The sequence below is a fragment of the Erithacus rubecula genome, assembly GCF_903797595.1.
Source record: "Erithacus rubecula genome assembly, chromosome: 11".
NCBI classification, from domain to species: domain Eukaryota; kingdom Metazoa; phylum Chordata; class Aves; order Passeriformes; family Muscicapidae; genus Erithacus; species Erithacus rubecula.
Window position 1 is genome coordinate 11,749,693 of NC_136663.1, and position 14,964 is coordinate 11,764,656.

Sequence of the window (14,964 nt, forward strand, 5' to 3'; positions counted from 1 at the left end):
ATGTGATGAGCCTGTCCTGGCACAGCCAGGATGGCTGAGCCCATGGCACAACACTGCTGGAGGACAGGCACAGCTGAGGCCCTATGACTCTGTCCTGAGGAGGGCACCCTAAAAACCCAAGCTTGGCCCTGGCCCTCGCTGACAGCTGGGTGCCGTAGGGGCCATTGTGCAGGCTCTGTGCCCCTCAGGCAGGCTCTGTGGCCAGCATGTTCCCCAGGCTGGCTCTGTGGCCAGCACGTTCCTCAGGCTGGCTCTGTGGCCAGCACGTTCCCCAGGCTGGCTCTGTGGCCAGCACGTCCCTCAGGCTGGCTCTGTGGCCAGCATATTCCCCAGGCTGGCTCTGTGGCTCTGTGGCCAGCATATTCCCCAGGCTGGCTCTGTGGCTCTGTGGCCAGCACGTCCCTCAGGCTGGCTCTGTGGCCAGCACGTTCCCCAGGCTGGCTCTGTGGCCAGCATGTTCCCCAGGCTGGCTCTGTGGCTCTGTGGCCAGCACGGCCCTCGGCAGGGCGGCCCTGCTGCTGGGCTCGGAGCCAAGGCCTGCAGCAGAACAGCAGGAAAAACACAGAACAACATGTACCAGGAAAGTGCATTGGGAGAGCTCATCAGCAGCCACACCTGGCGTTGGATAGCACAGCATGGTCCTCAAGACACTGCAGGGGAGGAAACTCCGTCACCATCAGGCAGTGCCTCACCCTGACCCTGCCAAGCTGCATGGCCGGTTGTGCCATTGCGGTGACAGCAGCCACCCCAGGTGACCAAACAAGCAAACCACCACTGCTCTCCAGGTGCAAAGGCACTGACAGCCTGTTCATGAAATGACACCACCAACACGGGGATGTGTGATGCTCTGCTCCCAGCCCAGCTTGGCAGGGGCAGCTCTGGGATCTGGCTGGACCGGAGAAGCATGGAAGGGAAATACAGCACCTGTAACCACTGTTCCACATCCAGCAAAGGCAGCCTGAGGTGTGTACAGAACGTAGGAGAGGGGGAAAAACATCAAACCAGTTCCAGTCACCTCTGAAGTGAGCACTGCCAAGCACCAGTAAACTTATAAGAGAAATACTCCTGAAACTCCAGGCACAGCATCATCTGCCTTCCCACTCTTGCCAAAGAAAACAGGAAAACAATGTCTTTTGCCCACCCTTTTGTACTTTTGCAAAGCAAACTCCTGAGCAGCTGAATTTTGCTTTCGCAGCCACAGGCAGCCTCTCTGGGACTGTAAAGCCTTCTTCTCTTCTCATTGCTGACTTTAGCACAGCTTGTTAATCTGCCGCTAATTTTGTACTTCGTTATTTATTTGTGTAACAGCTCTTAGTAAATCCCTGTAGCTAAATCCGACCACGTTCTCTGAGGACATTAAGAAAAGTTCTAGGGGTTTCCTGCACAAGCACAGTTTTATAAACACACGTCCCACACTGACAAAAACCCTTTCTACTGATTCACTAGGAAAAAACACCCTGCACTTCTTGTCCCTTTAACTTTCTCTCCTTCCCACGTCGATCATCCTCGCAGGTCTGCAGCATCCTTCATGGGGTTCATCTAAACAGGAAAACGGGATGAGCTGAGAGCCGAACGCGTAGTTCCTGTTATTATGGCAGGGAAATGGAAACAGTAAGAGAATCCGCACAAGGAGTCGCAGCACAGCCTGGAGTAGCAGGAAACGGGGCGAGCTGGTGCTGTTGCAAGCACAGCGCCGGGAGAGGCTGGACAGGCTCGCTGCCCGGGGGTCGGGAGGGGCTACAGAGCCTCTCCCCCTGCCACCCGTGTGCGGGACACGCTCTGCGCTGTCACAAAGCCCGGTAAGAGCCCCGAGCCCCGCAGCGCAGCGCGGCCGCGGGCCAGGCCCTCCCTCCCTCCCTCCGCCGCACACGCGGAGCACCAGCGCCCTCTGCCGCCGAGCGGCCGCACAGCTGGGCCACAGCTGCGCCACAGCTGCACAGCCAGCGGCAGCGGGGACGCCACGCAGCCACGGCCCACGCCCGGACTGCCCTGCCCTGCTCCCACACACCCACAGCCCCTCTGCCCTCACTCCAGACACAGCCCCCGGGCTGCAGCCGGCTGCTTCAGTCTCCAGGAGACTTTGAAAGTTACGGAATCTGCCTAGGGAGAGAGAAAAGCTGTCTACAATCCTCCCCAAAGGTTATGATCCAAGTCTCACTCTGGGCTTCACAATCTAACAGAGGAGCCAACTGATCTCAGCTTTGCTAGGATGGGAGGCCAAGGCCAGCTCCAAAAGCAGGGCCTGAATCGCTTCCTTATGAAGACAAAATGTTCAGGGGGTTTTATCAGTCCTGCCCCAGTGGCTCCAGCTGTCCCCTGAGCACTTTATCAAGCCTTATATCTGGGTCTGTGCTAGGAAAACAGCACAAGAACCAGGAGAGTGTTCAGCAAACACTGAGAACAGCAGGAAACGAGAGGTCTCAGGATAGAGATGGGTTACTGCTGGAGCTGCCTGAGCATCAGGATCAATTATGAAACATTTTAGCAGGAGCACCATTAGTCCAAGCTAGGCATAAGTTTCCCACTGGTAAAGAAGAGGAATGGGGTAGGCTACAACAAGAATAAAGTGCTGTCACCTGCTGGTGTTGGAGAAACTGGCACAGGATTAGGACAAGCCTGCATGCCTGAGAGGCAGAACAGCCTCTGCTCTGTACCTAAAATCAGAGAAATGGACTGGTCCAAAACATACTGGCAACTAGCCGCCAGTGAAACCAGGGTACATCAGGCTCTGCCAGGAAAGAGAGAAGCAGCTGTCCCACTGAGCAGATCTCAGTGAGATCTCACCTGAGGCCTCCAGATCGTGCTGCTTACTTACACCCAGAGCAGTTCTAGTGCCAGACATACTCACCAAGCCATGAGCCAGGTTTCACTGTGACTCCACAGCCATCTACAGAAAGGGGCCCATCCACAACAGACAAATCACTTCATGCCTCCAACTCCCAGCCCATGTTGCCCTGGAAAGAGAGGCTGGCAAGGCTGCCTGCAGAGAATTTTGTTTCCTGGAGGGGCAGAGGGCAGTCAGGCAGGCACAAAGGGGTGACTGCAAGGGATGTGCACACCATGGTGGCCTGGGGGTCCTTCCACTCCAGGGGACATAACACCACAAGCATGGGTTGGGCTGTTGCACCACATCAGCACTGCACCACCATGGGGCAGCCAGTCCATCCTGCTGTAGAATGCAGGCGTGCTGCAGAGGAAGCTGTGCACACCCTCCAGACAGCCAAGCACTGCTGCATGGTCTCCCATCACAGGTACATGACCTGACTGAAGGCCAGCACTAGGAAAGGACTTGTTTAACAAAAATGAGCAGTATAATTATTTACCAGAAAAGTGTCTGTATGAAAAATATCAAGGTTACACTTCTAGTTACATCTTGGGAGAGTTCAGCTAATATGAAATACAGGACTTAGGAGCAATGAAAGTTACAGCAGGACTAGAGGACACTTCCAAGCTATGCTCTGCAGCAGCACCTCAGCACAGGAGAGTCAGGCTACCTGGAATCTCTGACCTTAACACCCCTCCAGTTTTCAGACACCTGTTAAATGCAAAGGAAAGCCTGACTTTGCATAAACTACACTGGCTGTGGATTTGGGAGGCAGGAGCACCTCCCTGGCAGGAATATTCACACATAGGTGCACTCCAGCCCCTGCAGGCTCTCCGTTCCGGCTCTCAAGAGCCACTAGCAGCAGGACAACCTTCTCTCCTGATTGGAAACCATCGAGATACAAGCACACGTGGTCCTTGTGTCGAGATGCTGAAGCAAAACTAACAGGGGCTGCAGGAGAGCAGCACTGCTTAGAGCAACTGCTTTTCTCCAGCACAGGGGGTGTGCCCGAGATGTTCCCAGGCCACGCTGCTGCCCAGTCCCAGCTGAGAATGCCTGGGCTGCACCAGGACACCTCCCCGCAGGCAGCAGCCCTGGGGACACAGAACAGGACTGGGGAAGAGGGGGAGCTTCTGCAGCACAGCGGGAGCGAGCGGCGCTGCTGGCAGCCGGCACACGGGCCGTTAGCTGAGGGAGCTCCATCCCGCTGGATTGTTGGCAAAGCCCCGAGGGGAGCTCACACCGGACACCGGCAGAGCCGCGCTCGCTCCCCGCGGGCCCGGCCCGCCCCGGCCCCCCGCGCACCTGGTGGCGGAAGGCGGCGCCGCGCAGCAGGTCCCGCAGCAGCCCCAGGCCGATGTCGCGGCTGGCGCCCTCGGTGACGAGGTGGAGGTGCAGCACATCGGCGGCGCCCAGGCGGCCGTGCCGCAGCAGCGAGCGCAGCGCCGCCTGCGCCTTGTCGCGGAGCGCGGGGTTGCGCTCCGCCTTGGTGAACATGAACAGGAGGTGCAGCCCGCGGGGCCCCGGGCCGGCCGGGGCGGGCGGCGTGGCGCGGAGGCGCCGGGTGGCGCTGGAGAAGGTCTCGCCGCCGCCGCCCAGGTAGTAGAAGGCGCAGACGGCCAGGGCCGCGGCCGCCGCCAGGGCCGCGGGCTGCGGGCAGCGCAACCAGCCCCGCCGCGCCGAGCCCCGCAACGCCGCCATGGCGGGGCGGCCCCGCCCCGGTCTCGGTCCGCCCCGGCACCGCCCCGCCCTCGGCACCGCCCCGGGCCCGGCTCTCCCACCGGCACCGCCCCGGGCCCGGCCCCTGCACAATGACACACCACAGAAACTACACTCAAGTTTTAGATACAAAGTCTACAGCCGTACATAACGCGAAGGAGGGCGGAGTATACAGTCTGTACAGTTACAGCTTAAGGGGGGAAAAGGTTTTTTTACATTTTACTGCTGGAATGCTTAAAAAACACCGAGTACAGAGGAACCCGCGGAGAAAAAAAAAAAGTTCATTATTTCGGAGAGATTAACGTCTCTGCTTGAGGAAACGATGATTTCTTGGCGATTTCTGTCAAAATATGGAAAACTTAGGCTCCTAACAGAAAACTGAATGGAATTTTTCCTCCTCTATCATCTCCTTCCATGGGAAGAGAAACAAGAAAATACTGTTTGCAGAAAGATAAAGCAAGCATACGAAAGGGTATATACCAAAGTGGTACACTCATCCTTTTCCCCAGTAGTGCCTTTCCAGAGATGTCCCTGTTTTAAAATGTGCCTTTGTGTAAGCACAGGAGCAAGGCATGTTTGCTATCAGACTGCACAAGCCATAAACTCTAACCTGGGAAAAAGTGTCCATAATGAATGGGGCAGATATTGTAGCCTGAAAAATTGATTCTCAAAATGCTTTGTGCATTAAAGAATCAAAATAATCAGCTCAGTACTTTTGACACTGTAAAATTACCACGCCTTTTGTACTTACATATTATTATTTGCAGTTTCATCAAAGGATCATTTCATAGCCACTCTGTTATTTGAGATTCTCAAGATGAAGCAGCAGAGGTAACATCCACAATTTAAAACAAATGACTGCAGAGAAGCACCAAAGTCCCGGGAATATGACATCAATCCTCCGATTGTTCTAGTCCTCACCTTTTATGTTTAGTGCTACAAAGTTTATGCTCTATCCAGGAGATCTAGTAATTTGGACAACACGTGTGTACTGATGTCATAACGCAAAACAGGAGAAACTTCTCTTGTATAGGAATTTTCTGACAGCAGTTGGAAGGTCTGGTTGCATTTTCTAAAACTATTTCAGCTTAGTATACAAACAAGTAAAATATAAAACCCCACGGAGTGAAAAATGCAGTATTAATACAGGATCCTTTAGCACTCTAACATTAAAAGCCATGAATGGTAAATCTAAAACCTCCAAAATGAGTTTAAAGACTGCCACTGGTATCAGTGACTTCCTGGATCAGGTCCTAATGGGCAGAGAGGCTGAAGTCCACAATGTACTAATGAGCACCTGGAACAGACATCCATCCGATGGCAATGTGGGCTGTTTGTGAAAGCAAGGAAATCCCTCTACCATCTACCACCTTCACCCAAATTCATGTGAACAAATTCCAACTGTCTTAACACAGGCAGTGGCAGAATTCAGTATGATAATTCAGAAATTTAAGTTCATATGCACTGTACTGACACTAACATAAAACCTTATGAACACTCTAAACAATGAGCCACCAGAGACACTATTTTAATCAACATGCAGTAGATATAAATTACACCTCTGAAATCAAGATTCATTAGAATGTAAGTTGAATTCCTCAAAATTTGTCATTCAAAGAGACTTTTGGAACACATGGTCTATAAATAGGAAAGATACACTATCCTTCAATAGGCTAATATAGAAAATTACTAAATATCCATGTAAAAGATGGTTTTAAAATGTGATAGGAATCTTCTGCTTTGTCCCTCACTAATCTATTTTATACCTACAGATAAACATGAACTGGAATTGAGCCTTTCCATTGCCTGGTATAAAGCACAAGATGTTAACCCACAATGGAACCTTACTGTCTACTATTCCACTTAGATTCACCTTGTAACAGAGCCTGGTGAGACTGAGCCATCAAACTTAATGGTACATTCATTTCTGCTGGTAAGCAACATGTTAGCATTGCACCTGACCTGAAAAAGGCTTTAAATGATTGCAGTTTATACTGGACATCCTATCATACCTGAAATGACAGGGGAACTAGGCTGAGGATCCCAAGTGACATACCTACTCCCTAAGCCATTAAAACTCCAGCACTCCTGACAAGTCACACCACCTGCCAATCAATCAGGTGTCACCCATCCTTTAGCACAGACAGACTGATACTATTTCCCAGACAGATGAGAGTCAGCAATGCAACATGGACACGCAGAGCTACAGGGAAGAAATTTTTAGTCTAAAGAAGTCATCCTGCAAAATTTGTCACAGAGATTTTGTGGCCAGGGAGGAAATCACCAGTGGAGATTTGAAATAGGTCTCTCAAACCCTTTTTCCAGCAAGCTGGACTGAGACAGCAATTATGCCACTAAGCTTAGGCAGCTTTACATTCTAGCCAATCCCACTACACACTGCCTTCCAGCCAGGCTGGGAAAGACAAACATTTAGAAAACCCTATGTCTAAGATGTATATTATGTAGTCATATCTTACATTGTTCCATCTGGACACCAGGAATCTTACTTTCTCTAAGAGCTACTAAAACACCCATTTGCTGGTAAATACAGCTGATTAGGAAGTATATTATAATTTCATAGGCAGCTATCTAAAAATCAGCTTAACTAAAAATTACTGCTTACATGTGATATCCTTAAGTTTCTTATTATTCAGACTAAATGCACACTTTAAATGGGCAGCATCTGCTTTTCCTACCATAATTAGACCACATACAAAGCAAGAACTGTCTTGCAAGATTCTTCTGCTTGGAAATAAAATCCACTGGAAAATTCTACAACACTACTAATTCTGTAGCAATAATAATATTCAGATTTGATACATTATTAGACATTTAATGCAAAATTATAAATGTTTGAAAGATCTTCTTTAAACTTAACATGCCAGAAGGTTTAAGTTTACCATAGTTTACAGATTTCAATTTGTTTTATCCAAGTTTTGCTTATCTTTCCATGAAGAAAAGCCAATCTATTTTCTAAATACACTTAAACAGCAGGTTAACATAATGCCACAGCTATTAGGATTACTGAAAACTCACATTGATACTACGTCACCTAAAAGCTCTGCTGAAATTGTCTCCATAGGGCAGACAAATAGAGGATAAAGAATTGCATCTGCTAGTTTGGGGTTTATGAGGATTATTATCTAGATATAAATAACCTGATATATAAGCATATATCTAGCAATAGCATTTATACATGCATAAGGGCAGAGTGGGACTCACTACTGAAAAAAGCAAATTGTCTTGCTGCCCTCAACACAATTGTGAGACTGTGCTCATTCATTACTTCACAAAAATGTGCACTGAAATTTGTTTTTCTTGTAAACATACACATCATTGCAAATTACACAAGGGCTACTGCTTCCTGACAGAAAGGACTGATTGCTCAAAATTTAGAGTGGCTGCAAGACATGCGACTTTTACCCTGAGCTTAGGGCTAGTAGTGGGAACAGCAAAAAGTAGAAGTAGCCTTTGTACAACTATTCTACACAAACTTCATTGGCTCAGTATTTACTTTTATGTCTCAAATTTCAAGTTTTCATGTCAAAATACTACAAACAAACCCCACATCATGTCCAAAAGGATCAAGTTTATTTTTCATGAAAAGTTCCACATGCTCATTTATAAGGATACTTGCTGCACTGAAAGCTTAATTTAAGAGGAAAAGAAAAAAAAAAAAGGAAAATGGACTGCCCTTAGGAATTTGGTCCCCAGGATATATCCCTTTGTGACCGACCTGCAGTCACCAGCACGAAGGCCAGCCTAGTGCTAGAGCTTCCACAGTGAAAGCTGGCAAAAGAGCAAAAGTCATCACATCTGTTATGAACAGCCTACCTCTAACCAGAGTCAGTGTAGGAACAAGAGAATCTGTTGAGTTGCAGTCCCACAAATGGAAGGACAACTCAGTAAATCATTACCCAATTTCCCTTCCCAACAGTCCCAGAAAATGCAACCCAGACCTTCTTGTCAGAGGCACATTCTTTATGGCAACAGGAGGCCAGATGACAGTGGGTGACACTGGGTAGCAAAGCTGCTGAGCCCATCCTGCAGTCAGAGCTCTGCCACCCCCGAGTGCCAGCTGCAAATGCTGGGTCTGTAACTGGGGCTGCTGCACCCTGAGCTGGCAGGTACTCAGGGCTTTGAAACATCTTCAGCTGCTGAGGTATATGTATTGTAGAACATAAACCAACTCATACACTTCCCCAGCTACCACAATCTAAAGCTACATTGGAGTGGTCATTTTATCCAAACTATCTAACAAAATGCATACAATTCATTCTGTTAAAGTAAAGAAAGACTTGCACTATAAGCTTCAGGTTCTTTTCCTTCTTGATACTTAAGACTTGTGGGAATCTGACTGCTGGAAGCGGTTTAACTTCTCTGGATTATTTGATGCCATTTGAGAAAAGTCACGAAAAATGTCCTGATAAATTTCATCTCCTAGGTAGAAAAGAAAAAGGAAACAGTTTTAAACATTTGTAATAGTCAACATCACCCACCACAGCACAAATGCCCTACTGTGCTATCAATTACTATGTAACACTTATTCATGTATGAAAACTGCTTCTAGATGGAGTGATGCCGATGTGAGCTCTGAGGGACTGGTTACTCGCATGCATATTCTGTAGAAGCAAATTAAACAAAGCCAAACTATACCTGAAATAGTACCTCACAGGCAGCCACACAGAGGAAAGGTCAGAGTTAGAAAGGAAAAGTTAAAGCACTTAAAAGTAACTTAAAAAGAAAAAAATATTTATTAGCTGTTAAAGAATAAAGTCCTTGTTTTTGCAAGGAACTGCTAACCAGGACTCTACAGAAAAACAGAATTATGGCATAAATAAAGATTTACTTGGAAACAGAGATCAGAATTCTTACAGCCAAACAGAACTCTCCATGAAACAATCCAAGAAACAATCAGCAAGCAATAATATATATTTAAAAAAGCAATCTTAAGTGGATAAATTATTGTTATTTGGGTCTATTACTTCAGCAAAAATAAAATTTCTACATTCATTTCATCTACATCTTTGATTATGTTTTTCAGTTTGATCTATAAGAACAATGATACTTGCTCTATAAATTTCTTTTTTTTTTTAAAATCTTCACCCTTTGTGCTTAAACCCAACCCTACCACTAGAACATATTCCAAAATGTGTTCCTCCCCCTCCCTGTCTACACAGGAAAACATTCAGGAGCAATTACTTCTTGAGTCATTGTCAAGTCATTCTTTTGCCACTTTAAAATTGACATTTTTTCACTCATTTTCTTTCATGTTGTAGCATTTTGGGCCTTGAGTTCAAGTTCTGTTTTAAAACACTAATCATACCCTTTTGTCCTCAAAAGGAATTAAATGCATCAGACATTGGGTTGGTCAGGACCTATGCAGCCATCCAAATTTTAGAGTCTTCCCAACACAGATGGTCACACAAGACACAAGATCCCAGCACTACTGTTTCTTGCTGACAGTTTGATTAATAGCATGACAAAGAAATCAACCCAAAACCTCTCTCATCATGTATGTTGAATATGAAGATTTTTTTTTTTTCCTAACATGACTGTGGAAGAAAGAAATGTTTTTGTGCTTAAAAGTTTGCACTACTGGGAAAAGTTACATTGTTTTGTTTTTCAATTTTTTAATGCACATTTCCAAAGTAAAAATTATTGTTCTTTTAGAGATGAGACTCCATTCTTTTAAAAGCATTTTCATAAATAATAACTGACCTTACAGAAATATTTAATAGGGCAGTAACACAACTATTTCTAGACTTTAAAAGATGAATACATTCAATACTGCTCTAGTGGGAAAAGTCAGTTCTAGAGAAATTCCCTTTTGGTTTTCAGATTTAATTTCAAGTATGGTGCCCCTGCCCATGGCAGGGGGGTTGGAACTAGATGATCTTTAAGGTCCCTTCCAACCCAAACCATTCAGTGATTCTGTGTTCTAGTGATGAATCAGGCACAGGACAGGTTTTATTGTAACAGCTTGTGAGAACTGCTTGCTCTGGAAGACAAGCACAGAACAGAGCTGTAACATTCACCAAAAGAACAGCTATGAAGGGCAAAAGCAGAATTAGGCTTCTGTGATAAAAGCAATTATGCTTTTAATATATAAGTGGGTACCATTGGTGAACAGCAGTTCAAGTTGCCATACTTGGCTCTTTCAAATTAACTTGAAAGAAAAAAAAAAAAGCTATTTTTGCAAGATACATTGTGGCTCTGGCTTTGTCTCTATTACATAACAAAAATATTACATACAAAAATAGACTAAAATAAAGTGCCCATTTAATTTGCATTATGTTGCATTAAAATGCTTAATACTGTAAACCTTATAATTATTTTAAAATTCTACATTAAAATTGAATTCTGGAAGTTCCCTTTCCAAGCAATGTTTTCCCTAAAGTGCAGATTCTATGTACAAAAATATTGTAACACTGCTTTACCATTTAACACCAGAGTAACTCAAAAGGCACACATCATACATTCAAGAAAAGGTAGGAAGAAAAAGTAGCAATGCTAATATCAAAGAGTTAGCAATATGTACTGTAGCACCAGGAGATGAGCACTCAAGTATTATACAGAAACAGTACTAGGGTGCATATGGCTTCTACCACCAGAAATAACCTCTTAAAGCTGGTTTCAGCTAGTTCCCGTTCCAGGAATATTTTGGAAGACCAACTGTACCTTGCAAAGCAATATATTAATTCTCTCAGTAGCTCAAACCAGCCATATATATTTAAATGATAATTTTTGATGCCATTAGCTACATGAGCAATTGTTTATCAGCTGCACTGGTAGAGCTGAGAAGTAGTTAGTTGGCTTCACTCTGATGACAGCAAACTCATACAATGATATTTACCCTCACATAGCTACCAGCAAATATACAATTGCCTTGAAAATCCTTATTTTCTTCTAGAATGATAATTTTGGAACACTGGAGTTCTAAAGTAAGGGCAGTGCAGATAATTTAACATGTATATGCAGTGAAAAAGATCTGCATTCCTTAAAACCACAGCAAGGTGTGACATCTCAGGTTTTGTGCTTACACTAACATAACCCTTCCACAGGGGACACAAACATTCAAAACACTCAAATATTGACTCCCTTTTAAAAGAGACTTGAACAAGTATGAAGGGAGCAGAGCTGTGTTATCCAAAGATAGAGTAAGTTCTTCTGGCTGGGATTCTGTGTTACATTCTGTGTTCTGCTTGTCACATGAATTTCACAAGTTACCCTAATGAAAGCCTTCCCTGATTTTGGGCAAGCTCTGCCTGTTGTGGCAAATCTACTCTTCACTGTCAATCTCACCTTACCAGCTGTAAAGCATCTGAGTCAGATTGCATCAACTGCAGTCTCTAGATTCTACTGCTCCAGACTGGTAACATCCCCCCTGCCCAATCCTCATCAACCAAAACACACAAGGGCTTTATAGGAGTGAACTGAGAGTACTCAGCACTCAACCTGAAAAACAAGGTTCAGTGTGACAGTTCACCTTTCACTTCTGCCAGGAACAGCAGGGTGTTTTTAATTGTCTAACTTCACAATCAAGTGCGCCTCTATTATTGATATTTGCATGATATTAAATTACCTCCCTATGGAAGCAAATATCACATCAGAACATGGTGTAAATTAGGGCTGAGTGCCTGAGAATAAAGTTGCACAGATGCATTAAATACAATTTGTTACTTTTTTGGTGGAGTTGGCTCAAGTATCTGCCAGCTTCTATTTACTTTGCAACCAAACAGAAAGAAACTATGCATACAAAAATACATACTTAAGAATGACTGCTTTGTTCCTTATTAGTATCTTAACAAATAAAAATATTTAAAAATAAAATTTAAGGAAATAATAATTTCCTATTTCTGTCTGGAGTCAGTTTGCAATATTTGATGTACACTTTATACATTGGTGTGCAAGCATTTTTTTCTTAAAAAAAAGAAAAAGCAGACCATTCCACAGGAAGGAGAATGGTGTCCTGGAATAAGATGAACTCTTCAACCGTCTCTGAGAAAGCTGAGTCAGAAAGCTGCTACTACATAATGCCAGGTAAATCCTAACATTACACAAATATCAATGGAACAGCAATAGGAGAAAACTGTGGACAACTATCAGCAAAATAGGGTGGTCATGGCTGTACTAACACACTGCTATAATGATGCTCTTTAAACAGTCTCCTTTTAGCTCCCCTAAGTACTCTGACAAAGTCACACCACTGAATTTCAATGAAGCTTTAGAACGTGTTGGTTTATAAAAAAACATTATTGTATGAAGTAATCTGAAATTTCCCTCAGACACTAAGAATCTAATTGTAAACTGATAAATTCCTGTATACACTTCTTATACTGCATCTCAGTGTGGTTATTAGTAGAGTATTGACCTGGCTGCCCATAGAGTCCTTCTGATTCACGCATTTCTTCATTCATCCTTGCCAAACGCAACCTGCCATTCAGAAAACAAAAGGAACAATGTCATCTTTCAAGCACCAAAAAAAACTACAATGCAAGACTTACAATGCTCTCCTGAATCTCACATCAAAGAGGTCATCTACCAATAGAGTATTTTGATTTTTCTTTTGTTCCCCCCTGTTTTTATGAAAAGGAATTTTGACATTTCTTGTATTTTTAACTTGAAACAGAAGAGCAAAATTACCTAGTCAGAAAACAGAATGTACAACTTACAGTGTTACAATATCTGCATTTGCAGCTTCCACTGCTATACTCAATGGATCTTTCCCATCTTCATCCGTGGCATGTTGGTTTGCTCCTCGTTTTAGGAATAAGCACACTTGCCTGTTTAGAAAAAACATTGAAGAATATTTTTGACAATAAAGGAAAAATGCTAATAAAGTCAAGCTAGATACAATGTATTTAGCTTAAATCACCAAAAGTCACATATATCAAAGTAGTGCAGCTCATCTCAAACATATTAACAGAGTAGTAAGCAAACCATTTATTTAATCCACATTAGAAAATATGTATGTTTTGCTAGTGGATGAGACTGCTAAATCAAAATATTATTTCCTCTCTCACAACTAGAGCTTAAGAAAAACTTGTATCATTTGAATTAGTATTAAAATATCAGAATATCTGATATCTGAAATGAAGAAGCTTCGCATGAACAATTACAGTAAAGGATGGCCATGCACAAATTGTGGAGCAGTGAGTTACCCAGTGTGTCCTAGAACTGTGGCATGGTGCAGGGGCCCCCTTCCTTTCATGTCTCGGATGTTCACATTGGCCCCATTCTGCAGCAAAAATTCACAAGTAACCAATGAACCCTACGGAATCAAAACAAAGAAACAACTCAGCACCAGATCTCCAGAATCAAACCAAACCTCTTCTGCTTCTCACCACTGAGCAACCCAGCAAAGGAAACAAAAGGGAGTTGCTTCCATATCAACTTTAAACACTACCAGGGCATCAAATTCCTAACTAAGCATTAACAGGAAAAAATATTTCAGAAACAACTCCAAAAGAACACTGTAAACATAACTTTAGCATCACATTATCATTCATTAGGGAAGCAAGCAGCTCACAGGAACAAGTGACACAAAAATATCATTATTTCCCTTGCTCTCCTCCCCCATCACTAATGCTGTATACAGCACATACCCCTCTCACTGCCTGAATGAGTGGTGTTGCTTTGTTTTCTTCCACATTGACCCAGTTTACTTCAGCTCCATGAGCCAAGGCTTCTGCCATGTGGGGAAGATTCTTCTCAAAGGCAGCTCGATACAACCGCAATCCTGGACTAGGCTGCTTGGAGTCACAGAACACTGGAGACTCTTGCTTGTCTCCTTCTAAAATAAAAAAAAAAAGCTTACCTAATCCTTGCTTTTACAAGGTACCTCTCGGAATTCTGACCAAATTGCCATCTTCCTGGCAATAGGCAGCTCAGCTTTTGCAGAATGCCATGTATTGTTGCCCCATTCTGCCAGGGCAATTCACAAATGCCTTTAGCTCCAGCATTCAGGCACAGTCTCTTCACAGAACTATTACTGCACAGAAAACATTCTCTCCACGTTACTGGCACATGTGTATATACTTCAATCTACATATTCCATGTAATTTCTAAGAAATTGTTTAAGGTTTGGAGTGTGTTTCACTGTAAACTGCAAGGTATGAATAAAACTAATTTTCTGCAGAGATGCAGTCATACAAACATATATTTATCTGCAACACCTGAGTGTGAGGCTAACACTGTTCTGACCTAATTTTTGTTAATAAATACCACTGTCATTTCCCAATTACTTTCTTTGGCTATAATCTTTTGGAGCAAAGCATAATCTTTCTCTTCATCTCAATAATGGTTATATGGAGTGAAGTCTGGGAGATAAAGATGTTGTTACACAAAAGCTTTTGTGAGTTACAGTATCATGAATAGTTCAATAACATAATCAAAAAAGATGCAAGCCAGATGCTGCC

At 44.1% G+C, this 14,964-nt stretch overlaps 3 protein-coding genes across 12 annotated transcripts in view; 1 reads left to right on the forward strand and 2 right to left on the reverse strand.

Moving 5' to 3' along the window:
• The window catches only part of XXYLT1 (xyloside xylosyltransferase 1), a 32,252-nt gene extending 27,690 nt beyond the window's left edge, over positions 1 to 4,562 (reverse strand). Inside the window, exon 1 of one of the 2 annotated variants that reach the window (XM_079315726.1) lies at positions 4,130 to 4,562. In XM_079315726.1, the coding sequence (XP_079171852.1) occupies positions 4,130 to 4,525 (396 nt within the window). In that variant the 5' untranslated portion in view covers positions 4,526 to 4,562. Of the gene's footprint in view, positions 1 to 2,576; positions 2,638 to 4,129 lie in introns of those variants that run through there. The other variant, XM_079315727.1, reaches the window with a different exon arrangement.
• The window catches only part of DLG1 (discs large MAGUK scaffold protein 1), a 434,654-nt gene that overhangs the window by 116,716 nt on the left and 302,974 nt on the right, over positions 1 to 14,964 (forward strand). The window lies entirely within an intron of this gene.
• ACAP2 (ArfGAP with coiled-coil, ankyrin repeat and PH domains 2) overlaps positions 8,113 to 14,964 on the reverse strand; it is a 59,696-nt gene continuing 52,844 nt past the window's right edge. For all 4 annotated transcript variants that reach the window (XM_079315719.1, XM_079315718.1, XM_079315721.1 and 1 more), the window contains 5 exons: positions 14,152 to 14,339; positions 13,708 to 13,817; positions 13,219 to 13,329; positions 12,918 to 12,979; positions 8,113 to 8,983 (listed from right to left, as the gene is read on the reverse strand). In XM_079315719.1, coding sequence (XP_079171845.1) covers positions 8,880 to 8,983; positions 12,918 to 12,979; positions 13,219 to 13,329; positions 13,708 to 13,817; positions 14,152 to 14,339 — 575 coding nt within the window. In that variant the 3' untranslated portion in view covers positions 8,113 to 8,879. The remainder of the gene's footprint in view (positions 8,984 to 12,917; positions 12,980 to 13,218; positions 13,330 to 13,707; positions 13,818 to 14,151; positions 14,340 to 14,964) is intronic.